The following is a 27,339-nucleotide window of genomic DNA, read 5'->3' on the forward strand; positions in this document are numbered from 1 at the left end:
GAGTTAAAGATCTAAGACAGATGGTGGCCGCAGATGTGGTCCCAGACAGACAATCAGCAGAATACAATGTGTAACCCCGGCTGGCTGACCAGGAAGTCTCATCCTCGACAGAGACCTGACCAGGGTGTCAGAGTCAGAGGAGCAAACCTTAGCCCCTGCTAGTGAAACACACTTTCATGCTCCTCAGCCCTTGAGTGGCAGTTTCTCTGCCTGGGATGTGGCAAACATTGTGTCTGTTTTCCCCACTAAACAAAATTCTTCTGGGGCTGCTACCTGGTTTACTCATCTTTGCTTCCCTAGCAGCTAGCACAGGGCTAGCAAACAGATGGTTGTTGAGTTTTCCCCGGGGAAATGAAGAAATGAGAGGGCATTTGTGTACCGGGCACCCTGGACTGGTGCTGGCAATGGTGGACTTTCTGGACTCCCATCATTCAGTGGTGATGTCTGGTAGTTGACTTTCTGCCCTGCTGTTGGAAGGAATGCCAAAACCTACTCAGGCTGGTGGGGCAGGGCCATCCAACCCTGTGCCAGAACCTTGGGAGCCCTGCCCGAGCTCCCCTTCTGAGGAAAGGGGGGATTTAGTGAGGGCTGTGGCCAGCACTTCCAGCGATAAGTGAGCTCATAGAAGCCTGCAAGTTGACTTTGGGAAGACATCCTGTTTTTTGGCTGCTCAAGACAGGGAAAAAGTCAGCAGCTTAGCTAAAGCTGGCAAGTCTTCAGACCCTTTGTAGATAACAGGAGAAATGTGCAAAAGGGGGCCGAGAGGAGCCTCTTTGAGACAGCCCCAGCATGGCCAGTGGCCTGCAGAGCCCTGAGGTCCCAGCACACCACATGGAGAAGGTCTGTTCCAAAGTGCTTCCGTGAAGCATCCGTCACCAGCAGGGACGCGGCCCAGCTGGCTGTGGAGTGCCACCAGCTTCTTTGGCCTGGTTGCTAACCATATTTTAGGGCAAAAGTGCAGATAGTGGGAATCTTTCCAGGGTATTTCAGTGGGTGCTCTCTCTGGGGCCCTGCATCCTCTGTACTTGCCAAGAATCTCAGTTCAGCCCTGACTGGTTTGGCTCAGTGGATAGAGTGTCGGCCTGCGGACTGAGGGGTCCCGGGTTTGATTCCGGTCAAGGGCATGTACCTTGGTTGCGGCCACATCCCCAGTGGGAGGTGTGCGGGAGGCGGCTGATCGATGTTTCTCTTTCATCGAAGTTTCTAACTCTCTATCTCTCTCCCTTCCTCTCTGTAAAAAAATCAATAAAATATATATATTTTTAAAAAAAGAATCTCAGTTCAGCAAAGAAGGCAAGAGCTAAGTGAGCATCTCTGGTCCCACACCCTGGCTACAGACATGGGGAAAGATTTACCAAAGGCAATAGTAGAAAGAAAAAAAAAAAAGAGGGGGGGAATTTTTTTTTAATTTGTTATTTCCAAAAATAGCACCGAGGTGGACTACACAGGAAACAATAAAACTTATATTAGTTCCATAGTGTTTTTATTTGATTACCCGTGGTGGGAGAACATGAATCTTCTCTGCATTTAGGGCCGCTAAATGTCTATGGCTCTGCGAGATCCCTGGTGACCTGTTGCATAATACGGAATGGTTGTGGATCGTCTTCCCTTTTATGAAATTTCCATTTGGTCCTTAGCGACCAGCCAGCCATCCCCTTGCTGGTGAGAGTGATGTCTGTCTTCCGGGGCATCGCTCCATGTAGAAGCACTACACCCCTCCGTGCCAGGCACGCTGGCAGGGGTTACACAGACGCTGCAACACGACGTGCAAAAGTTTGCGCTCCAGACACGGTAAGGGGGCCTTGCCTCCCCCTCCCCCAACCTTCTACCCGGTGGCCGAGCTCTGAGCTCCACCCCTTCCCACCAGACCGGAGGAGGGGTCCTGCGGGGCTGGAAGGTAGCGGCGGCTCGGCTGCCGGAGACTTCGGCGGAGAGAGGCGGGACGGAGGGGCCGGAGGCCCGGGTGTGGCCGCCTGGGGCAGCCGCGCGCCCCCGCCCCCGCCCCCGCCCCCGACCTCGCAGTCCCCGTCCCGCCACGAAGGTTGCGGAAAGTTTTGCAGTTGCTTCCCCGCCCGCGCCAGCCGGGAGTCGTGACGCAGCGTCTGGGGCTCCCAGCCCGGGCCGAGAGCAGCGGGAAGGCGAGGCGGACAGAGAGGGAAACGCGAAACGAGAGAGCGCGCACGCCGGGGTCCTCCTCGACCCCGCGCATCCTCCTCCTCCCCCTCCCCCTCGGCGCTCTCTGCAGCTCCGGCCCCCGCCCCGCGCCCGCCCGCCCGCAGCCCCCACCCCCCAGCTGCCCGCTTCCCTTCCCCTCTGCCCCTCACGCCCTCCTCCCGCGTCCTGCGCTCCTCCCTCTGCCCTCCCTCCGCCCGGCCTGCCTCCTTCCCTTCTCCTCTTCTCCTCTCCTCTCCCCGGGAGGCATCACTCCTTCCCGACCCGGAGGAAGCGAGCCCCTCGCGGGCGGCCATCACAGCCCAGCGCTCCGGCTGCCGCCGCACACCGCGCCCGTGCGCCCCCGGTCCCCGCGCCCCCCGAGCGGCGCGCCGCGGGCATGGGGCCCCGCCGGCCGGCTCCCGCGCCCTGGCCTCGTCACCTGCTGCGCTGCATCCTGCTTCTCGGGGGTCTGCCCTGGGGTCTCCCCAGCCCCCCCGGGGACGCTGCCGCCACCGCCGCCCTCCCGGGTAAGGCGCTGCCAACTTGGCCAACTTCGGGGGCCGGGCGAGGGGGAGCGCCGGGGAGCGGGCCTCTCTTCTCCACTTTTCCCTCCTTCTCTCACCCCCCACCCCCCAAGTGTGAGTGCGCGTGTGACCGGGTTTTTAAAAATCTCTGCTTTTCTGAAAGCAGGGAAGAGAGGGGGAGGGACGCGCCTGGAGGTGGGGGAGGACCTGAGTGGAACCAGATGTGGCGGGCGGAGGGGGAGGGGAGCCCGGGGTCTCGAGCAGCCTCCGTGGAAGAGGGCGGGCTCCGGAGGACCCCCGCGCCGGCCTTCCCGGACCACCCGGCATCGCGCTGCCCTCGGCCCGGGACCTGCGGGGCGCGCCTGCGGGAACTGGAGGCTCCATCCAGGAGTGTCTCCTTGCTTCTTCCCAGGACTGATGCCTTAGGATTGTTTTCGAGTAATTCCTAAGGGCTCGTGTGCCTTCCTGGAATCTCGGGGTGTTTATAATTTTCTGTTGCCACACTTGGTCTTCAAGGGCAGCTGGCGGCGTGCAGCATCCTCTCTGCTTGAACAGAGCTCTGTGGGCCAGTGTTGTGCCACCAGGATGCAGAAACAGGCTGGACAGCGTGCGTGTGTGCGCGTGCGTGTGTGTGTGTGTGTGTGTGTGTGTGTGTGTGTGTGTTTTGTGTGGGCGGCTCCGACCAAACTGGCGCCCCTCCAGAGTAGACAGATCTTGGGCAGCCGAAGAGCTACTCACGATGCAAACACCCGACCAACAAAAAGCAAAAACCTTCAGCTGTACCTTCTCTTCCTGCTGCTCTCCCTAAAGGGTGACAATGAAGTGTGGGGACAGATGGGCCCCTCAGCAAGAATCAGAGCTGAAAGGAAAGAGCCTCTCACTTCGGGGCTCCTGCCCGAGGCAGAGCTGTAATTGCCAGGGGCAGGCAGTCATTACAGCCCAGGCCTGGGCCCAGCAGCGCCTGGCTTCATGGGGATCCGGTGAGTGAGGAGGGACAGACAGTGCAGTGTTTGCAATTTTGTGTGAAGTCCCCACAGTCCCATGGCCAGTGCTTGCTGGATTGGCCTTCCCACCAGGTGTGACTGTAGCCACTAAAATACACCTCTGCCCCCACTGTGCTGAGGGGAGAGGTGGAGGTCAGGGCGACCCTGTTCACACCAAGCTGAGTGAATTTCAGACCCTCCTGGAACTGAATGTGGACCAACACAGACCAGGCAGTAACTCCCCGCGCACTGCAGGTCAGGGCACACTGGCTCCCCTGCTCCCCAACTCCTGCTGTGTCTTGCTCCTCTGTGTAGGAACCCAGGAGGCAGGCGGGGTGGAGGGGTGGAGGGGGACGGCCATTCCAGAGTCCCCGAGCGCATTTTAAAGCCAGGCTCTGGGAGAGCCGTGGCCACAGTGCTGACTCGCCGCCCCCGCCCCCCCCCAACTCCCATGGAGCTGGAAGTGTGTAGTGAGAGGCCCTGTCTGGGAGGCCACCGGCAGAGCCCCCGCTGCTCCCGGTCTCCTCGTGGCCCCTGCTCTCCCTCTGGCTGTGTCCCTGCACTTGGAGCCCCCACTTCCCAATGGTATTGCCTCGATAACAGCCCTCACCACCCGCTCCGAAGAAGCGTAGGTGTGGGGTGGGGTGGCCTGGTCTCCCTGCCTGCTGTGGAGGAAGAGGAGGGTACAGTTGTAGGTCCTGTCCCTGCATGCCACTGTTCCCTCCCTCCCCCTGTGCCTGATGAATCAGGTGGTCACTGGGAAGAACTTACCAGCACCACGATCTGAATGGCCCCAGGAAATGCTTGTGGGAGCTAGGATTCGGCTTGGCTTGTCTGGAGTGAGACTTACCCTGGGGGACGGGTGTCTGTGGGTGGCTTCCTGTGGGGTGAGAGGATGGAGCAGCGCAGAGCCCCTTGGCAGAACCCATCTTCCTCCACCTCCATGGGATGCCCCCCAATGCAGGTGGCTGGAAGACCTCTATTAATTTTTCTTTTTCTTTTTGGTTAATCCTCACCCGAGGATATTTTTCCATTGACTTTTAGAGAGTGGAAGGGAAGAGGAGAGACACACAGAGAGAAACATCGATGTGAGAGAGAGACATCAATGGTTGCCTCCCGCGTGTACCCTGGCCAGGGCCAGGCATCGAGTCTGCTGCTGAGGTGCATGCCCTTGAACGGAATCGAACCCGGGACCCTTCAGTCCGAGGACCGACGCTCTATCCACTGAGCAAACTGGCTAGGGCTATTAATTTGTTACATGACTGCATTTTTGAACAGCATTCAATGTTCAGCGCTGAGCCAAATACTTGAGGAGGGAAATTACAGAAGAGTGTAAGCTGCATCCTTGGAGAAAAGGAAATCGAGCTGGAGAGTGAAACAGACACAATTAACAGGGGGGGAAAGGCAGGATTCCATTGGTGGGGTGCCTGCTCAAGGCCAGCAGCCATGTCAGTGCTTTATGTGCAGTTTCTCATTTAATTCTGACAATAACTCAAGGAAGTAGGTATCGCTGGGCCCATTTTGCAATGAAAATGGAGGCGAAAGGGGGTTTGATCATTCACTTTGGGCTACACAACTAGTAAGTGAAAACCTGGGACTGTGGATACTTAATGTCTGGAGGCTGGAGAAATGGGGGAGGGGTGGGGGGACAAAAGGTCAGCAAGACTGTGGAGGGAGGCTGGGTGGGACCAGGCTTTGCAGAGGCAGGAAGGGGAGCAGAGAGGGTGAGACCAGGAGGGTGGGCTCTTCTGTTCTGGGGGTCATGTGGAAGCTTGCTGGGTGCCTGAGTGGGATGGGGTGGGGTGGAGGTGAAACTTGAGTGAAAGAGGCCAAAATTGAGGGTGGGATGGACTTGTCATTTTTCAGTGGAGGACCCTGAGAACGCTTGCAGGTTTCTGAGCAAAGAAAGGAGGTGCAGATTGGATAAAGAGTTGCTGGGAGCCCCAAGGATGCAGGTCAAGGAGTAAGGAGACCTGGGAAGTCTTCCCGTGGGGACAGACTGCTGTGTAGAGGACCAAGCTTTCCTTTTGAAAGACAGCAGGTACTTGCTGCTACTTCGAGTCGGCCAGACAAATCACCTGCACCCCCCCCCCCCCCAATAGTCAGTCTTCCTGCTCCAACCCACTCACCTTCTGTGAACTGTCAGGGCGGGGGTGGTGCCCACCTGAGCTATGGTTGGTCCGGCCCCCCCCCCCAAGTTTACCTAGGCAAGGTGGGCGTGCAGGCAGGGGAGGAGGAAGCCCCCCGGGTCTTGGCCCCTGTTTGTTCGCACGAGAGAAGCTTGGCTTTCGGAGGCCTACGTGGTACAGGGATTTGGGCCGATGGGATGATTTCAGAAGCACCTTGAGATGCTCAGAAGGGCTTTCGTTTGGGTTCACCTCTAATGTAAGCGTTAAACAGTGGCCGCTGTACCTGCGGAGGGAAGCCGAGGAAACAGCCACGGCTGCTTCGTTGGGCGGGGCGCTGTGCCACGTGTTTCCGGGCACAGCTTTTCTGCATCTCACCACCTCGGGAGGGTGTTCTCACCCACTGGACACACTGGCAGCAGATTAGTTATTTGCCAAGACCCTCCCACCACCACTTGCAAGTGGTAAAAGCAGGATTCGAACCCAGGGGCGCCTGCTGAGCGTGAATACTTCAGTGCCAGGCCGCGCTGTGTCTGCAGGAGTAAGCACTGCCGGGGTATGTGCTAGGAAGGACGGGGCAATTCTGCGTTATGGGTTCCCCTCCAGCCCCAAGGCCTCTCACACATCCTCTCGCGGTGTCCTCCTGAGAGGAACCCTCTATTCCACTTGGGCTGTCCAGACGCTTGTCTCTCCCCCAGTCCAGTGGGCCCAGGAGGCTGGACTGAGGCTTGCTAAGTGTCCTCAAGGTATCTGAGGTGCCCACCCCGAGGAGGTGTGGCTAAGCGAGTGACTGAAGGGGCCTGATGGAGAGGAGCCAGCCCCAGCCCAGCACCCCAGCTTCCCTGAGGTCAGGGTGCATAGGTTTCTCCCTTCAGCCAGTGGTGCTCACTGCACCTGCGCAGTGCGGAGAGCAGGGATGCCCAGGCCTGTTCTTCGGAATCCACCGCCCCCTGCCCTTGGAGGGCCCCGGGCATTGCCGACGGGAAGTGCCTCTTCCTGTTTGGTCCTCATGAGAGGGGAGGGGCCGCTTTTCCATGACCAGCCCTATAAATCTGGGTGGGGTGGGCCATCGGAGGGTGACGCAGAGCTTGGATCTCACCCTGGGCCTGCATATCCCCGTTCCTCCTCCGTTAGGGGCTGTGTCAGCAAACAGGCCGGCCGGGGAAGCCCTCAGCTACCCCCAGCCCCTCGGGACAGATTGGATTGGCCCCTAAACTAGAGCATGGGCTCCTGTGGAAACCCAGTGCACCGTTCCTTCCCTGCCCTTGCTCCTCCTCCGTGGAACGCTCAGCTCCCTCTCCTGACCCCTGGACTGTGCAGACCCCTCCCACCCGCTGGGCTGGGCCCATGTTCTCTGCCTCGGCCTTGCCTCTCACCCCCTCCGCTTCCCTCTGACTCTGCGTTCTGCCCCCACAGCTCTGATGTGTTGCTCTATGGGGGCTGTGAAACCTTAGCTTCTTCCCAGGTCACCCGGCCCCACACATTCCCCCTGTTCTCCTTAGCACGCCCTGCGCCACCCTCCCTGAACCTTCACTGCCTCCCCACCTTCTGGCCTCTGCATACACCGGGCCCCCTGCCTGGGATGCCATCTTCCCCTCAGTCCGGGCTGCACCCGCCCCTCCTCCCAGACTCGGGAGAAGGACTCGAGGAGTCCCCATCACTGCCTCTTGGACTCAGTGGGGCCGAGTGACAAGCACCCAGATGCCACACGCAGGGATGAACCTCAGAACGGAGGTGTGGGTTGTCTCGTTTTATCTCTTTCTCCAGGATCACCTCTGGGAGGACATGGTCAGAGGGTTGTGTGGTGGCCTTGGAGCTCCTATAGGGAAAATGGGAAGCCAGTGTCCCCGCCTTTTTTGATCTCGGCAAGTGTGGTAAGGGAGGCCGGTGCCGGGCTCCCCAGTACAGACTGAGGCAGGAGTGTGCATGGCGGGGGACCCCCCGCCCGCCCAGTCCTCTGGAGATGTGCATCGGGACAGTGTCGGTGGGACCACTGTTAGAGCCACTCACCAGCTGCGTGACCTTCGGCAATTCCTTAATTTGCAAAATGGGAAAAATAAATTAATGCCGCCTCATAGGGCTATTGTAAGACATACACAAACATGCAGTAATGTATGGATGAGATACATGCCTGGTACCCTGCTGGACACACTAGTTTCTTAGGAAATAATATTAAATTATTGCTGTTTATGTTATTAGGAAGAGTAAATATGAATAGCAAGGGACTTAAGCCCTCGCTGGTTTGACTCAGTGGATAGAGCATCGGCCTGCAGACTAAAGAGTCCCAGGTTCGATTCTGGACAAGGGCACATGCCTGGGTTTCGGGCTTGGTCCCCAGTTGGGGGCGTGCAGGAGGCAGCTGATCAATGATTCTCATCATTGATGTTTCTCTCTCTCTCTCCCTCGGGAATCAATAAAATAAATATTAAAGATGGATTTAAGTATGAAAAAGCACAGTCTTCCATATACAAATCCTAATTACAGACACATTTTTTCCTTAAAGCAGGTCTAAACTGTCTACTTATTGATTGATTGATTGATTGATTTTAGAGAGAGAGGAAGGAAGAAACATTGATTTATTGTCCCGCTTACGAATTCATTGGTTGCTTCTTGTATCTGCCCTGATTGGGAGTCGGGGGGTCGGACCCACAACCTTGGTGTATGGGGATGATGCTATAACCAACTGAGCCAGTCGGCCAGGGCCACACATGTGATCCTAACGGGCAGCTTTAATCGTCAGCAGAACCAAGTCTGAAATTTCTGCATTGAGAGTGTGAAGCGTTCCATGATCAGGGTCTACCCTTTCTCTCCACCCCCTTGCACAAGTCGAACTGAGCTACCTGCCAGCACCCACAGAGGCCCTGAGTGCGCCCCGCGAAGCCCCTCCTCATGCTCCTCTGTCCGCCAGGAGCCTGTCCCACAGGTCTGTCTGAGTCCCAGCCCTTACCTGAGGCCTTCCAGTCGCCTCATCTGAAGAAGCCTTTCTTTCCAGAGCTCCTCTTGCATTTCATCTCTGTCACCCACCTGCTGGGGCCACTTCCTCCTTTCTATCCCTGCACAGGTCCCAGCACAGGGCCTTGGACACAGTGGCATTTAGTAAAGCTTTATTGAAATAAAAAAAAGTGGGGGGTGGGGTGGGGAGGGAGGAGGTCAGCCAAAGAACATATGCATATATGCATAACCCATGGACACAGATAATAGTGGGGTGAAGGGAAGGGGATGGGAGTGGGAAGGGGGGCCAAACGGGGGGCGGGGGCGGGGAAGGGACATCTGTAATACTTTCAACAATAAAGAGAAACGTTTTAAAAAAAGCCCTAGTCAGTTCGGCTGGGTGGATAGAGCATCAGCTGCAGACTGAAGAAGGTCCCAGATTGGACTTGGGTGGTTGCAGGCTTGATCCCTGCCCCAGGTCTGGGCGTGTGTGGGAGGCAACCAATTGATGTTTCTTTCTCACTTGATGTTTCTCTCTGTCTCTCCCCCTCCCTCCCACTCTCTCCAAAATCAATGGAAAAATATCCTTGGGTGAGGATTAACAAAAAAAGAAAGAAAGAAAGAGCAGTTAAGTGTTCCAAAGAGCCACACCCTGGTTTTATTGAGATATAATTAACATATAACTTTGTATTAGTTTAAGGTACAAAACATAATGATTTGATGTGTACATATTACTAAATGATGGCCGCAAGTTAACAGCCATCAGTCCACATGGCTACAAAATACTTTTTTCTTGAGATGAGAATTATTTTCTTTGTAGTAGCAAGGCCCCCGAGGAGAGTTATTCTTCCAGAGTTTGAGATGATGTCACAATCATAAAAAACATAAGGCATTGCATAAACAGAGGGAAGTTCGATGGACTGAAGTACATTCTAGAAGACTTAAGCTGTTCTAAGAAGTTAATGTGAGACACTCCAGAAAAAACACTAATGGGGAAAGGAATCTTGACTTTTATATGTTCTTGGACAACTGGAAGATAATTTAAAATTTTGATTTCAATTTCTAGCTGATCACATTTAAGGAAGCTCAGATGGCAAGTTGTCACATAGAAAGTGCCAAGATCACTAAAAGTTAAATAACTTTCTTTAAATACATAATTAAACTAGTAAAAACAGGAAACCTAGCCTTGGCAGAGCTGGGAGTTAATATGTGTGACTGGGGCACTGTAAATTGGTTCAGCCCTTCAGGATTCAGTCTTTCAGACGATCTGTCAGAAACTAGGTATGTAAGACTTGGTAGCCTCTGACTTCATAATTCCACTTTTGGGAATTCATAAGGCATTAATCCCAAAGAGGAAAAGAAGTTCATAGGAGTGTTATTTGTGGTTGCAAAACAAATTGGAAACCATGCAAAAGCCCAACAGTAAGAGGATAGCAAACGAAGATACCTTAACATGACTGACAGCGTATGTGGCTGGGGTCAGGAACAAATAGACAGCTAATGTCGGTACACAGAAATATACTTGAGAAGGAAGTTCTTATGACCACAAGGCGATCGGACAGAACAACGTGCACACACCAGTAACAATGAAATGAAGATGCATGCCCGATCGCTGATAATCACTTATTCATTCATTCGGTTAACTGTTTCGTTTTCAGTTTTGTTTTCTTCTCCCGAGCACTGACAATGTGCTAGGGATGCTATTTGGTGCTGAGGACACCTTGGTGAAAAAATCAGGCATGGTTCCTGCCTTCCCAACGCTTGTATTTTGAGAGCAACCCCCCCCAAATGGAGAGCAGTGTCAGTAGAGTCCAGCGTTCACTGATTCATTTGAGGTGCTAGTCTTAAGCTCATTAAAAGAAAGATGGAGGCGAGGCTGCTCTGACATATCAAGGTCGGGAGCCTGTCTGACCGCAGAGGGAACACTCTGAGTCAGACAAGCCTGGTGGACACAGCCTTTTGCGGTCCGTCTTGGGTCGCTGAGGAAAGGACTTCCTGGTACAACCCCACACATGCTTCTCCTCTCTGAAGGATCTGGGACTATAGGAGAGCATTGGTGGTTTGGGAAGAGCTTGGAAGCACTGTTTAGAGTAGCCAAAGCAAAACCAAAGATGCACACCGAACGAAGTAGGGATAAATTACAGATACAGACACGCCATGAAATATAACGCAGCAGTGAATGAGTGAACCTCGGTTACCTGCCTTAGCACGGGTGTATCTGAGAGACATGATGTGGAGCGGGGGGAACCCCACAGGACTGCATTGGCGTTATCCTCTTCCTCAAACCATTGGAAAGGCTGAAAAAACGAGTCAGTGAGGACCTATGTTAAGTCTTCACCTAGGAGCACAGCTGTTAACATGTTGTCGTACTTGCTTTATTGTGTGTGTGTGTGTGTGTGTGTGTGTGTGTAAGTGTAAGCTATAGGCAGTTGTAGATGTGACATTTCACACCTAAATACTTCACCATGTATCAACTAAAAGCAAAGACATCCTATATAACCACAATACCATAATCTCACACATACAAGAAGTATAGATACAATTTTTCCTAACATACAGGCCAAGTTTGCATTTCTCCGGTTGTCCCAATAGTGCCTTTTACAGCTGTTCTTAACAGCTGTGCGTCCAGAATCCAATTTGGCGTCAAGTCTCTTGAGTTTCTTTAAACTACAATAGTGGCTTGGCCTTTTTGTCTTTATGGCATTGCATTTTTTGTGGCTGTTAATCCTCATCTGAGGCTATTTTTTCCGTTGATTTTTAGAGATAGTGGAAGGTGGGGAGGGACGGGGAGAGAGACATACACACACATCGATTGTTTGCCTCCCACATGTGTCCCGACCAGAGCTGGGGATTGAACCCACAACCCAGGTTGACTGGGAGTCGAACCCGTGATCCTTTGGTTCATGGGCCGATGAGCTAACAATACTTCATTAGTTCCAGGTATACAGCATAGTTATTCAACGTTTACTAGTATATACCCGACAAAGTGATCACGCTCAAGCCTAGTAACCATCTGACACTGTACAGGGTTATCATGATATTGACTATATTCTCTGTGCCTGTATATCGTCCCTGTGCCATTTATTTTATAACTGGAAATGTGTACCTCTTATTCCCCTTCATCTTTTTTATCCTTTCCCCCTCCCTTCCCCTCTGGCAACCATCAGTTTGTTCTCTGTATCTCTGAGTCTGTTTTATTTTATTTTTTAGATTTCACATATAAGTGAAACCATACAGTATTTGCCCTTCTCTTGTAATATTGTACATTATATTTTAATAAAAAATAGCATCACCAATTAGGGAACAAACGGACAATGTGATACAATGGAAAGGACACAACATCCCCCACACAGTTTTCTTTCCAAAAAACGTTTAACATGAATTGAATGATTAAACATCAGACTAATTTAGACTGTGGACATTTTACAAAACTGGCCAGGAGTAATTAAAAACACAGTGCCATCCCTGGCCGTTGTTGCTCAGTGGTTAGTTACCCTCAATGGGAGAAGTTGTGATCAGAGTGGGGGTTCCCAATAAAATTTAAAAAGAACAACAAAAAGGGAAGTAATATCTATAATGTATATGGTGAGAAGCTCATATAAGCCAATGAGAAAAAAACACAATCTCTAGTAGTTTTAAGGCATCTAAGATCAGAAAAGATAAGACAATAAAGGCTGTGAACAGCATCCACAAAGAAGGGATACCTATGTCCAACAAGCCTACAGAAAATGTTTAAAATCGCTAGTAATTAAGAAAGGCAAGATGCCGTTTTCACTTCTCATAATAGGGCCTACAAAGATTGATGCAACAATATGTTCAACATGACATTATTTATAATTAAGAAAACGTGTTTACAAATTGAAGACCAGTAATAGCTAGGGAAGGAGTAAATGAAATGTAGTATATTGCATTGTTGAACAGCATATTAAAGACGGACAAATTCTTTTGCTGAAATATTAAGGACCACAAGATTCTGAAACGTTTCTATGGATGTGTATACGCATACACAATAGATATGAGCATAAATTGTATTTTGGGTATATGGATAGAATTGGTAGAAAGCTCACACCAAAATTTAAAAGGTTATGTATGTCATATGCTGGTATCCTATATAATAAAACCCTAATATGTAAATCAACCGAACGGCGGAACGACCAGTTGCTATGACGTACACTGCCCACCAGTTAGTGTGCTCGCATGGGGGAGCGCCGCTCAGACAGAAGTTGGGCTCACGGCTGGCGAGCACAGCGGTGGTTGTGGGATCCTTTCCCGTCTCAGCTGCAGGTGGGTGGTAAGGAGCGAAGGGTCCCAGACGGTGAGAGCCCTGGACTGTGAGAGGGATGTCTGACTGCTGGCTTAGGCCCTGGGGATCGGGCCTAAGCTGGCAGGCAGACATCCCCCGAGGGGTCCCAGACTGCAAGAGGGTGCAGGCTGGGCTAAGGGACCCCCTCCCAAGTGCATGAATTTTGTGCACTGGGCCTCTAGTACTATTTATGTTATACTAGAGGCCTGGTGCATGAAATTCACGCACAGGTAGGGTCCCTAGGCCTGGCCGGCGATCAGGGCTGATCAGGTTCCCTGCCTCTCAGGTTCCTCTTTCCCTCGCCGCCCATATGCTGCCATTGTGCAGTTCCCCCCGCCTCCCTGCCTCCTCCTTCCTCACTCCCTCAAGCATCCCACCACTGCCACTGGTCACCTGCCATGTTCTGTGCCGCCCCCTGGTGGTCAGCGCATGTCATCGGGAGTGATTGAACTCCCGTTCTCACGGTCGAACTCCCGAGGGGACACTTTGAATATTAGCCTTTTATATATATAGATAATATTTAACAGGGTAAAGATTTTTTTCTTTAAATATGTCTGTAATTGGGGTACAGGGGGCAGTCCTCCCCAACTTCCATGACATATTTTGGCCGAACGTGCAGCATATAAATCCACAGAGCCAATCAGAGCCTCCCAGGGTGGGTGGGCCTTTGCCAGGCTCAAGGGAGCCAGCCCTCCAACCCGGCTGCCAAAGGCTTGAGCAAACCTGGGTGCGGAATTGACAACCTCAGGCCCTGCCGCCTGAGGCCCGGGAGCAGTTTTCCCAGCAGCTCCATGCCTGCCCCTCCCATTGTGTTTCTAAAGGACAAGTGGGAGTTGAGCTTTCCCCGCTTGCAGGCCTTCGTAGGAGGTTTTTCTGAAGAAGTTCTCCTTCAGGGTGCTCACTGGTTTGGAGCTCTTTCCATTAACAGCCCGCCCCCCCCCCCCCCCAAATGTGAGCATCTTCATTTGGCACAAATTAGCCACGTGTTTACAGAAGAGGCAAGGGGAGAGGACTCCAACGTTGGAATAGAGTTTGCATTTAGAGAACAGCAGGACACAAAATTCTGTAAGCACTGAATGGCCGTACTTCTGTGGATGAGGCCAGAGGGCAAATCAGAAAAGCCCTTAGGAAGGCTTCCGCGTTTTATGAACTTTATGGCGCGTCAGTGTAACATTATGCAACAAATGAGAACTGGAGACCACGTGACTATTTACTGAGCACATAAAATCAGCAGGGTCAGTATTAGGCAATCCCACATAGGCTGCCTTTGTAGCCCGCACATCCCTCCATTTCACAGATAAAGAAATTGAGCCAAACAGGCTGAGGTCCAGGATCACTTATCTAGTGAGTGGCCTGTTCCTGGCAGCATTTGCTTGGTTCATGTCACTGTGTTTCATTTTGATAGTTCTCACAATACTTCAGACTTTTTCATTATTGCTATATTTGTCAAGGTGATCTGTCATCAGTGATCTTTTTTTTTTAATATATATTTTATTGATTTCAGAGAGGAAGGGACAGGGGGGAGAGAGAGAGGGAAACATCAATGATGATAGAGAATCAGGAGAGAGAGAAGATAGAAATATCAGTGATGAGAGAGAATCATTGATTGGCTACCTCCTACAGGTTTGGGACTGGGCCTGCAACCCAGGCATGTGCCCTTGACCGGAATCGAACCCGGGACCCTTCAGTCCACAGGCCGACATTCTAGCCCCTAAGCCAAACCAGCCAGGGCTCACCAGTGATCTTTAATGTTACTATTGTAATTATCTTAGAGCACCTCAGACCGCACTCACATGAGACGGAGAACTTAATCGGTAAAGGTTGTGTGTGTTCTGACTGCTCCACCAATCAGCTGTTTGCCCCACCCCGCCCCCATTTCAGGTCTCCTTTTCCCTAAGACACAACAGTATTGAAATTAGGCCAATTAATAACCCTTCAATTACCTCTTAAGGATTTAAGTGAAAGGAAGAGTCATAGGTCTCTCACTTTAAATCATAAGCTAGAAATGATTAAGTTTAGTGAAGAAGGTACAAACCCCCAAAGCCAAAAACTGAGATAGGCCAAAAGTTAGGCCTGTTGCACCAAATAGTTAGCCAATTGTGAATGCAAAGGAACAGTTCTTGAAGAAAAGTAAAAGTGCTACTCCAGTGAGAAAATAAGAAAGCAAGCCCGGCCAGCGTGGCTCAGTGGTTAAGCATTGACCTATGAACCAGGAGGTCACAGTGCGATTCCTGGTCAGGGCATATGCCCAGGTTGTGGGCTTGATCCCCAGTGTGGGGCATGCAGGAAGCAGCCAATCAATGATTCTTTCTCATCATTGATATTTCTATCTCTCCCTCTCCCTTCTTCTCTGAAATAAAAAATATTTAAAAATTAAAAACTACAAGAATGGAAAGAAAGAACATTGTAAAAAAAGAAAGAAGAAAGAAAAACAGTCTTATTGCTGATACGGAGAAAGTTTTAGTGGTTTGGATAGAAGATCAAACCAGCCACAACATCCCTTAAGCCAAAGCCTAATCCAGAGCAAGGCTCTAATTCCTTTCAATTCTCTGAAGGCCGAGAGACATTAGGAGGCTGCAGGAGAAAAGTTTGAACGTAGTAGAGGTTGGTTCATGAAGCTTAAGAAGCACCAGAGGGTCTCGGGTTTGATTCCTGGTCAAGGATATGTGCCTGGGTTGCAGGTTCAATCCTTGGTCTCTGGTCGGGACTCATGTGGGAGGTAACCAATTGATGTGTCTCTCACATCAATATTATTTTTTCTCTCTCTCTCCCCACCTCCCTCCCTCCCTTCCACCCTCTAAAAATCAATGGAAGAAATACCCTTGGGTGAGGATTAACAACAAAAAAGAAGCCATCCTATATAATAAAAGCCCAGCGACCAAAAGGGCAGAACGACCAGAGACCAGAATGACCATGGCCCCTCTCCCTGGCTGGCCCTGCCCCCCAGCGAGCAGTTAGGGGCAATCAGGCAGGCAGGTGAGTGGTTAGGGGTGATTAGGCAGACAGGTGAGTGGTTAGGGGCGATCAGGCAGGCAGAGGAGAAGGGGTTCAGGCAGGCAGGCGAGCAGTTAGGAGCCAGTGGTCTTAGATTGCGAGAGGGTGCAGGCTGGGCTGAGGGATGCCCCCCACCCCCCTGTGCATGAATTTTGTGCACTGGGCCTCTAGTCTTAATAACATAAAAGTACAAGGTGAGGTAGCAAGTACTGATGTAAAATCTGCAGCAAGTTAGCCAGAAAATCTAGCTAAGATAAGTAAGGAAGATGGCTACACCAAACAACATTTTTTTCAATGTAGTTAAAACAGCCTTACATTGAAAGAAGATGCCATCTATGACTTCATATTTTGAGAGAAGTCATTGCCTGGCTTCAAAGCTTCCAAGGACAGGCTGCCTCTCTTGTTAGGGGCTAATGCAGCTGTGACTTTTTGTTGAAGCCAGTGCTCATTTACCAGTTTGAAAATCCTAGGGCCCTTAACAATTATGCTAAACCTACTCTGCCTATGCTCTATAAATGGAACAAGAAAACCTGGATGACAGCACATCTGTTTATGATATGGTTTACTGAATATTTAAGCCCATTGGAGACATACTACTCCGAAAAAAAAAAAAAAGATTCTTTTCAAAATATCACTGACAATGCACCTGGTCACCCAAGAGCTCTGTTGGAGATGTACGAGATTAATGTTGTTTTCATTCCTGCTAACACAACATTCATTCTGCTGCCCATGGGTCAAGGAATCATTTTAACTTTCACGTCTTTTTTTTTTTTTTTCTCGATCTTTGACTTTCACATCTGTAAGAAATACCTATTGTAAGGCTGTAGCTGCCATAGATAGTGATTCCTCTGATGGATCTGGGCAAAGCAAATTGAAAACCTTCTGGAAAGAATTCACCATCTAGATGCCATTAAGAACACTTCTGATTCGTTGGCAGAGGTCAAACCATCAGCATTAACAGAGGAGTTTGGAAGAAGTTGATTTCAACCCTCATGGATGACTTTGGGGGTGGGGTTAAGACTTCAGTGGAGGAAGTGACTGCAGACGTGATGGAAATAGCAAAGGAACGAGAATTAGAAGTGACACCTGAAGATGTGAGCGAATTGCTGCAATCTCATGATTAAAGGCTTCTTGTGGGTGGAGTCTACTCCTGGTGAAGATGGCGGGAAGATTGTTCAGATGACAACAAAGGATTTAGAATATTACATAAACTTAGCTGATAAAGCCGTGGCAGGGTTTGAGAGGATGGACTCCAATTTGAAAGAAGTTCTGTTGTGTGTAAAATGGAGTCTACTCCTGGTGAAGATGGCGGGAAGATTGTTCAGATGACAACAAAGGATTTAGAATATTACATAAACTTAGCTGATAAAGCCGTGGCAGGGTTTGAGAGGATGGACTCCAATTTGAAAGAAGTTCTGTTGTGTGTAAAATGCTATCAAACAGGATCGAATGCTACAGAGAAATTGTTCGTGAAAGGAAAAGTCCATCAATGTGGCAAACTTTATTGTTGTCTTTTTTTGTTTTGTTTTGTTAATCCTCCTCACCCGAGGATATTTTTCCATTGATTTTTAGAGAGGGTGGAAAGAAGGGGGAGAGACAAAGAGAGAAACATCGATGTGTGAGAGACACATTGATCTGCTGCCTTCTGCACTTGCTCGACCAGGGCCGGGGATCAAGCCGGAAACTGAGGTACGGCCCTTGACTGGATTCGAACCCGTGACCCTTCAGTCTGAGGGCTGAGGCCCCAACTACTGAACAGAACTGGCCAGGGCCATTGTTGTCTTATTTTAAGAGACCACCACAGCCACCTTTACCTTCAGCGACCACCACCCTGATCACTGAGCACCATTAACATCGAGACAAGATGTTCCATCTGGAAAAAGATTATAACTCGCTAAAGGTTCAGATGATGGTTAGCATTTTTCAGCAATAAAGCATTTTTTAAATTAAGGTATGTATAGCCCTGGCCAGAGTGGCTCAGTTGGTTAAGCATCAACTTGTGCTCCAAAAATTGACTGGTTCGATTGCCCGGTCAGGGCACAGGCCGAGGTTGTGGGTTCAGTCCCTGGTTGGGTGTGTATGAGAGGCAACTGATCAGTGTTTCTCTCTCTCCGTCTCCCTTCCTCTCGCTCAAAAAAAAAAAAAGAAAATCAATAAAAACATATTTTTAAAAAGTAAGGTATGTATAGTACATTACTTTTTAGACTTAATGTTATTGCACACTTGGTAGACTACAGAATAGTGTAAGCGTAACTTTTATATGCACCGTGACTCGCTTTATTGCGGTGGTCTGGAGATGAACCCCTGTATCTCTGAGGAATGCCAGTACTGACTTGTATGCTTCTCCTCTGTCTCCCTCTCTCTTTTCCACCCACCCCGCCTCCGCCACCCAATTCCTCTTTTGTGTTTATCCATCCTTGCTTTAAAAAACTGTAATTCTTGGAGTATAATATAAATACAGGAAAGCAAATACATCATAAATGTTCAGCTCACTGAATTTTCACAAACTGAACACACCCAAGGAACCAACACTCAGATCCAGCAAATAAGAACATTACTTTAGCCCTGACCGGTTTGGCTCAGTGGATAGAGCGTCACCCTGCAGACTGAAAGGTCCCAAGTTCAATTCCGGTCAAGGGCATGTACCTTGGTTGCAGGCACATCCCTAGTAGGGGGTGTGCAGGAGGCAGCTGATTGATATTTCTCTCTCACTGATGTTTCTAACTCTTTATCCCTTTCCCTTCCTCTCTGTAAAAAGTCAATAAAATATATATATGTATTTTTTTTTTTTAAAAAAAGAACATTACTTTAGTATTCCAAATGCTCTTCAACATTTTCCATAAGCTTATTGGACCTGGATAGTTCTTGGTGAACCATCTGTTTATAGCCTTGATTATCTTTCTCTTCAGGTCTTATCACCTTAACATGATCAGGGTCTCTACATTTTTCTTATTGCCTTTTGTGAGTTTCTTGCCCTATTTGTTACAAATATCTTTCCCTTGTTTGCTGTTCAGTTAAAATTTTTATTTGGGAAGCATATTTTTACTTATTTATTGACTTTAGAGAGAGGGAAAGGGAGAAAGAGAGAGAGAGATTGATTTGTTGTGTCACTTATACTAGTATTTATGCACTTATTGGTTGATTCTTGTATGTGCCCTGACTGGGGATTGAACTGGCAACTTTTTAGTGCACAGATGATACTCAACCTACTGAGCCACATTGGTCAGGGCTGTACATTCAGTTTTAAAAAATCAGATCGTGAAGCTCTGTCCACACCTAAATACTCTTTAAAAAAATATATATATATATTTCTTTATTGATTTCAGAGAGGAAGAGAGAAGGAGAGAGAGATAGAAACATCAATGATAAGAGAGAATCATTGATCAGCTGCCTCCTGCACACCCCCTACTGGGGATCGCGCCCGCAACCCAGGCATGTACCCTTGGCTAGAATCGAACCTGCGACACTTCAGTCCGCAGGTTGATGCTCTATCCACTGAGCCAAGCCAGCTAGGGCTACTCTTTTTTTAAATTAATTTCTATTGTCTGCATTATGTTCGTATTCTATTATGTGACATTATTTCAGTTTACTTAGTCAACACCAAATCATTGGACATTAATTTGCCCCCAATCATTGCTATAATAAATAAGGTTGTGTAGCTAAGTCTTTGCATAGAGTCTTTGTATTTTTTTCTTGTTTTGTATTTCAATCTACTATTTTATTTAGAATTTTTTAAAGAGCAATCTTAGTTTCACGGCAAAATTAAGAGAAAGGTAAGGAGATTTCCCATATGTCCCCATTATCAACGTCCCTCACCAGAGTGGCACTTTTTTGTATAACTAATGAATCTATATTACACATTATTATCACCCAAAGTCCATTGCATAGATTCTTAATTATTTCCTTAAGTTAAATTCCTAAGAAGTGAATTCTGGGGTCAGAGGGTTTGTGTTTTTGAAAGCTTTTGAGATGCGTTGCCAAAATTTCCTCCAGAAGGGCTGCCCGCTGGAGCCACTTGGGCCACGAGCTCAGGCTGTGTGGGGCAGGATGCCCACGGGTGGCTCCTGGCACAGGCGAGGTGCTCAGTGATTGCTATGTGTGGTAAACGTGAGTACTTTCTCCGCTCAACAGATGAGGACGCCGAGGCCTGAAGCGGTCAAATGACTAGTTCAAGAGCGGGAACCGAAACCCAGCCTGTCTTTAGAGCCTGAGCTCTCTTAACCGTGCCATTGATTCTTAATTAATGTCAGGGAGGGAGGATCAGTGATGATTGTGGGAGCAGTCCTTTCTTATGGTCCTAAAAATGTATGGGAGAAACCAGGAAAAGAGTGGGGCACGAGAAGGAATGTGGGGAGACCCGGGCAGACATGCCTTTGTATGTCAGGTCTATTGTGATGTTGTATTGGCGGTGGTGGCAGTGGGGTGTTGTGGTATGAGTTTTTGTGGCTGTTCAGGACAAAGCAAGTTAAATTCACTGAGCCCTGAGTTGGAGTCTATGGGAAATGCAGAGAGCTTTTGTTGCTTCAGAGATCTTAAAATGCCCCTGTGCCTCCCTTCCCTCCATTTTATTTACTTTAGGAACATTATAATAATATAATGGAAAGTTACATATAATCCAAACCTCCTGGCACAAGAGATAATTTCATGTTTCCCTCCTTTTCATTGTCCATGGTGTAGATCTGCTTTTAGAGGAGGGTGTCATTTAGAGGATGTTAAACCCTGGCCCATAGGACACAGGGCAGCTTGCCTTTCCACCTCCCCTGGTCCAGCTCAGTTCAACATGCCGGTATTGAGTCCCTGTTGTATGATCTGAACTGGGGAGAGGAGAGGATAAGACACAGCTCCTGCACATTTAGTGGGGGAGACCCTGAAAGGATCATGTCAATATTCCTGTAGATCTCTCCCTGTCGATCTCACCAGGAGCCTGTGAGGGTATGTTATAATCAGTTTACCGGTAAGAAAGTATTTTGAGTTCCCTAAGGTCATTTAGGTTGTGATGGCAGAATCAGACCTGAACTCTTAGGCGAGATCTTGATTCTCAGCCCATGCTCCCCACCCCTTTTCTCCTTCCCATTCTTGGGGCCCCACTGGCCTGTGATTGCCTGAGTCCCAGTGAGGGTCCCATGCAGCCTCTGTCCTCCTCCTCCTGTCCCAACATCTGCCATGCCAAGTGGTGCAGGCATTACCCCACCGCCTTTCGCTCTCTCCCTTCCAGCTGTGCATTTTGTGACCTCATTTTCCCTTCGTGACTGCCCCTGGAATTTATTTCTGCAGACCCAGGATGTGGCGGGACACCCAGGCTGACCTGCCTTCCCTTCAAGTGCCCCCACGCTTCCCTGCCACGCTGTCCGTGGCCTTCTCCTTGCAGCTCCCTTCCGGACACACCTGAGGAAGGGTTCAAATGTGCAGAGGCCAGAAACAAACGATGCTTGCCAGGGACCAGGCACCCACGGGAATGGGAGGAGGACTCCACATCTGGACCATGGATTTATTTTTCTTTGAATTCTTCTGAAGAGCAGCTTAAACACTCGAGTCCTTGGCCTTATTTCCTCTGGTAATTTTCTCTTATCCAAATTGCAGTGTTTGCTAAGCCTGGTTCCCAGGCTCTCTGCTGTGAAACATAGATTCTTGAGCTCAGGGCCCCAATCACAAAGGGGGGGTCTTGCTTAAATAGAAAAACACACACAACAATAATGAAATGTTAGTGCTCACCAGTTACAGAGCATCTTCACGTGTTTTCTCGCTTAATCCTCCAGAAACCCATGAGACGGGTCTTAATTAGTGTCCTCCCTAAAGTGGTGCTGGAAGAAATGAGGCAGCCAGCACAGGGCCCATTAAGGGTTTGAACCTGGGTGGGTCCAGATTCCAGAGCGAACCTCTTCCACGGTGTCTCCAGAGAAGGTGTGGGCAGGTCCCGTTGGCCTGTCCTTGCAGAAGACAGCAGGCATATCGTTGGCATATCGATTTGGGGAGCTCCTGAGGTTCCCTAGCAAACAAGGTCCTAAGTTCAGTTAACTTTAAAGAGGGCCATGCTTTGCTTTTAGAACCAAACAAGTCATCCTTGAATGTCACCAAGTCAGGCTGGGGAACTGCCAGTGAGCAGAGCAAAAGCTGGTTGTGAAATGCGTTGTGCTTTCTCGGAATCATAGTGTGCTGTGTTTCAGATACATCTTGTAAAAGGAAGGCGGCATGTCCCAGGGACACTGGTTGCAGGGCAGTGGAGCCTAATTTAGAGAAACTCACTCCCCCTCTTTTTTTTTCCAGCCTGAAATAGGCACATCCTTTTTTTTATTTTTTACCTCACCCAAGGAGAGAGAGAGAGAGGGTGGGGGGGGCGGGGAGAGGGAGAGAGAGGAGAGGCGCCGATGTAAGAGAGAAACATCCCGAAACCATACACAGGATGATGCTCAACCAACTGAGCCACCCCAACCAGGGCAGCACAAATATGATAACATATGGCCACTCTCATTCCACCTCAGTGCTGGGGTGTGGGGCACAGAAGGGATGGGTGGAGACTGTGGCAAGCTGGTGAGCCCCTCCCTGCAGGCACACTGGCTCAGTGTTGTCAGACCTCTCAATATTTCCAAGAGAAACTGGAAATCTAGCTTTATATGTGAAATCTCTCCAGTTTTCAATGTTGGCTCACTTCTTTCACACACTGTGAAGGTCAAATACAACTTGCGTCTGGGTTATAGGTTCAGGTACCTGGAACAGTAGTTTGGAGCTCAGCTCTGGAACCAGCCTTCCTGGCCTCTCACCCCACCCTTATTACAGTGTTTTCAGGGCCTCTGATCTCTCAGTTTCCTCATCTGCCACATGGAATTTTGCCTACTGCGGAGGGTCCCTATGAGGATTGGCAAGAGGATTAAAGACAAAGCCTTGGAACCCCATGCCTGGGACCAAGGTTCCTAGTAAACACATAGTAAACTGTAACCTGTGTGGTGATAAACTTTAACTTGTCTCTTTCTGTAAGTGCGGGGTGACCATCTGGCCTAGTTTGCCTGGGCGAGTCCTGGTGCAAGCTTGTACTGGTGTAATTATCACCAACTCTCCTTTTCATTCTCAACAGAAGACAATACATTATATGGTTAAGATACGGAAGCAAACACTGGCACTATGCTGTTTGGGACTTTAGCAAGTTTTAGTCCTAATGAAAAGGTCTAAATTGGCTCCAGTTGTGTGAATATCCTTGGACAAGTACTGAGCCTTTCCGTGATGAAGGGTCCGCTTGAGAAAGGGTGGACAAGCTAAAGCTAAGATCCCTCCTTTCATAGTCCTTCTGTCATCCCACAGACATTTCCTGTGATTCCAGGTGATGAGGAGGCACCAGGCGAAGGATGAACCTGAGCTCTCGGGGTGCTTGCCAGTGAGGGCCTCCTGTGTAGGGAGTTGGGAATCCCTACTCTTCTGTTATTTGAAAGACTTATCTAGAAATTGTTCATGAAATTTTTCTTGTGAATCAAAATGTTTATATTTGAAACTTCAGTTTCTCGCACATTTTTCCATTTCAGTAGAATTCTCTACACATTTCTTTTTTTGTGAGTGGGAAGCTACATTTTTTTTTAAAAAAAAATATTGATTTCACTACGGAAAGTTAGAAAATACAGAAAGGCCTCAAAGGTTCTTTCTTCATTTCTGTTGACTTTGCAGTGAAGCCGGGTACTGTACTTATATTTTAGCTTTAAGGTATACTCCTCCTCCTATCCCCCACCCCCCACACACCTCTGCAGGCCACGTTGTCAAAACTAAAACAAAACAAAAACCGTCTAAATTTGCCTGGGTATTGTCTCCAGTATTCTCTCACTCACTCATCAATTCATCCTCAGTCAACCAGGTATGGACCACCTAACCTAGGGCTGCGGTTGGGGTCCCAGAGGGCTCTCCTGCAAGCGATTTTATGAAATAACTTGCTCCCGACTTCCACGTCTACATAAAACTAGTGTGGCTGAGGAGGCCTGGCGGAGGGGGGCGGGGTGCTGCTTTAACGAGTAGGTGGTCCTCGCTGCGGGTGATGCGCTCATTCAGCTGCAGGTGGTTCCTGCGCGTGGGCGTGGCCGGCCCACCCACGTGCGCTCCCGCCAATGGCCGCTGCGGAGCCGGCCCGCTCCCGGGGGGATTGCGGAGCGCTGCCCGCGGCCGGGTCAGCGAGGCTGGATTGTGCTGGCTCAGAAAGCCACTTCCTGCCGCGACCGGAGCCGCCGTCGCCGTGAAAGTTGCCCCCCGGGGAAGGAAGCGGCTTTGCGCTGTTTATTTTGGCTGCGGGCTCGCAGACGGCGCCGGGCCGTGCCGACCGGGCGTTTGCAGAGTTGGGTTGGGGAGTCGGGCGACCTCGGGGGAGGCTCCGCGCCGAAATGCTCCGGGACCCGTTGGAGAAGGGCGTGCGGGGAATGGGGGGAGGGCGGCAGGTCGTGGAGGGACAGCGCTTGGCTGAAGTGGGGGTGCAGTGGGGAACGGCACGCGGCGGAGGGGGCGGTGTGCAGCCCCGGGGGCGCGGTGGAGGGAGGGCGCTTAGCCGAGGGGGGGGCGCACTGCGCAGGGGGCGCAGCTGCAGCCGCAAAGATCCAGCGGACAGAGTGGTCCCAGCGCCTCACGTCCTGGGGGCGGGGTGAAGGAGGGAGGGGGTCAAGGTGTGCTCGCCCCTGGGGTGCTCCGGTGAGGTAGAGACGTGGGAAAAGGGCAGGGGAGCAAGGCGCGCTGGACTGCCCTGGAGCGGCAGAGGTTAGAGGCAGAACCATTCTATCGAGGATCAGCAGCTCCCTGACTTCATCCTGCAAGATGGGTCCTGGGAAAGGACAGCCTGCAAAGATTTTGATGTTTTAGTCGGAATATAAAAACTAGCAGAGGGCCCAAGCTGGTTTGGCTCAGTGGATAGAGCGTCGGCCTGTGGACTGAAGGGTCCCGGGTTGGATTTTGGTCAGGGGCTGATGCCCAGGTTGCGGGCTCGATCCCCAGTAGCGGGCGTGCAGGAGGCGGCCAATCGAGGATTCTCTGTCATCATTGATGTTTCTCTTTCTCCCTCTCTCTTCCTCTCTGAAATCAATAAAAATGTATTTTTAAAACACCAGCGGGGGGTGGGGGGGGAGCAAGGGGTGAGATGAAACACCATTAAATCCGAGAGAAGGCTAGACAGGTGAGCGTTTGTGTTCCAGAGAGCCCCAGGGCCAGCCGCTCTGAGCTGGCACCGCCTGTTGGACGGGGCAACTGGACAGAGCCTGGGAGGGTGAAAGCTGCCTCTCCGAGTTCACATGAATTTCCACCCATCGCATCTCCTCTTGCACTTATTAGGTGGACGTGGCAAGCCATTCCCCGCAGGGTTTGCTTTAACATCGTCCTAGAACAAAGCTTACCACAGCTGTAAAATATTCGCGGGGTGAAGAGCATCTCTAGAAATGAATGATAGCCTTGGCCTGGTAGCTCAGTTGGTTAGAGCGTCATCCCCATGCCCCACGGTTGTGGGTTTCAACTCCTGTCAGAAATCAACCAATGGCCCGACTGGTGTGCTCAGTGGCTGAGCGGCAACCTATGCCCAGGTGGCGGGCTCCAACCCCATTGGGGGGTGTGCAGGAGGCAGCCTACCCATGCTCTGCTCTCGCATCACTGTTTGTCTCTAAAAATCAATAAAAACGTATTTAAAGAAAAAAAGAATCAACTAATGAATGCATAAATAAGTGGGACAACAAATCAATGTTTCTCTCTCTTCTTGCTCTCCTCCCCTTCCTCCTTTCCTTTCTCTTAAAAAAAAATAAGATAATAATTCAGTAAATAGAAATTCGGCCTTTTGTTCTGTTGTAGTCACAGGCACTTTAAGCAATGGAGGCCTAGCAGTTTGTCCTGGCTGGAATGGAGGGGCTGTTGGGGAGCAGGGAAGGGAGTGTGAAAAACCTGGAGAGTGGAGGGTAGAGGGACGCCCACAGTACCCCAGAATTTTGGTGGAAATATTGAACAGTTGGGCAGGGTATTGGGTCTTCATGTCATGGGACTCCCCTGCCCTCTCTAGGAGGGATGCCACGCCCCCCATATGCGGGCCCCTGTGCGTGCATGGACGTGGACGTGGATACAGCCTTCGGCAGAGGTGATGCAGGGTGTGGTGCCCATTTCCCCGGGGTGGGCCCTCCGCAGGGCGGGGCTGGCCGCTTCTGCTGACTCAGGGACATTTCCAGGCCTGGCCTCAGGGCCAAGCTGCTCATTGAAAACAGCTGCTTCTCTTGGCTGGCAGCCCTGTGGGCGGCCCCGGACTCTCCCTGGGATGACCCCTTGCCTCTGCGTGGCCTGGGGAGGGGTGGCTAGCTTCAGGAGAGGCTCATGGGCTGGAGGCCACCCTCCCACACCCTCGAGGACAAATCTAGTCGAGTCCCAGCTGGCCCCTGATTCAGCTCTCTAGGAGCTGAGCCAAGCTGGTTGCAGGGTCCCCGGCCTTTGCTCCTGCTGTTCCCCCTGGTCCGAACACCCCGCTTGTCCTTGTCTCTGCTCGCGCCTTTCAGGGCTTTGTTTGACATGCCTCTCATTCAGCGGATTCTTGTTGAGAGGGTGCTGCGTGCCAGGAACTGTGCTAGAATTAACTTCCTCTGCTCGGCTTTCAGCATGATGTCTTCAGCTTGTAATGGAGAACAGCCGTCTTCTCCGAGGTCAGACCTCTGGCTGCCTCTGCTGCGGGGCCGAGTCCGGGAAGCTGCAGGGACAGCTGAGAGCTTTGCTCCTGAGAGACAGCCAGACAGCCTTTGCGTTCAGCCTCAGGACTCCGCCAAAGCATAGTGTGTCTCTTACAGCAGACAGGAAAGGAAAGTGACCACAACAGGCAGGGAGGAGACGGGTCACTCCATGTGAAACAAGTAGCTTTAAAACCCAGTTGCCGCCCTGGCTGGTTTGGTTCAGTGGATAGAGCGTTGGTCTGTGGACTGAAGGGTCCCAGGTTCGATTCTGGTCAAGGGCACATGCCCAGGTTGCGGGCTCGATCCCCAGTAGGGAGCATGCAGGAGACAGCCGATCCATGATTCTCTCTCATCATTGATGTTTCTCTCTACCTCTCCCTTCCTCTCTGAAATCAATAAAAAGATAGATAAATAAATAAATAAATAAATAAAACAAACCCAGTGGCCTGAGCACAGGGACAAATTTCCAGGATGGTGACCTGGATGTCTGAGAAGCAAGGAAGTGTGGGCTACACATCAGAAAGATCCCTGTCAATCACACTTCAGCTCTCTGGAGAACCCATTTCTAGCCAACTCCTCCCCCTGCAGCCATGTCCTGACTGTTTTGCACACTTGATGTGTTGCTTGTAACTTGCATGGATGGCTTGTGAGTTGTGCCTCTCCGGTTTCATTGTA

At 50.4% G+C, this 27,339-nt stretch overlaps 1 protein-coding gene across 2 annotated transcripts in view; it reads left to right on the forward strand.

Moving 5' to 3' along the window:
* Window positions 1-2,382: 2,382 nt before the first annotated feature.
* MRC2 (mannose receptor C-type 2) overlaps window positions 2,383-27,339 on the forward strand; it is a 57,420-nt gene continuing 32,463 nt past the window's right edge. For both annotated transcript variants that reach the window (XM_070393642.1, XM_070393643.1), the window contains exon 1: window positions 2,383-2,681. In XM_070393642.1, coding sequence (XP_070249743.1) covers window positions 2,552-2,681 — 130 coding nt within the window. In that variant the 5' untranslated portion in view covers window positions 2,383-2,551. The remainder of the gene's footprint in view (window positions 2,682-27,339) is intronic.

This window comes from Myotis yumanensis, unplaced genomic scaffold (genome assembly GCF_028538775.1).
Source record: "Myotis yumanensis isolate MYYU_CA2020_CCGP unplaced genomic scaffold, mMyoYum1.0.hap1 SCAF_16, whole genome shotgun sequence".
NCBI classification, from domain to species: Eukaryota; Metazoa; Chordata; class Mammalia; order Chiroptera; family Vespertilionidae; genus Myotis; species Myotis yumanensis.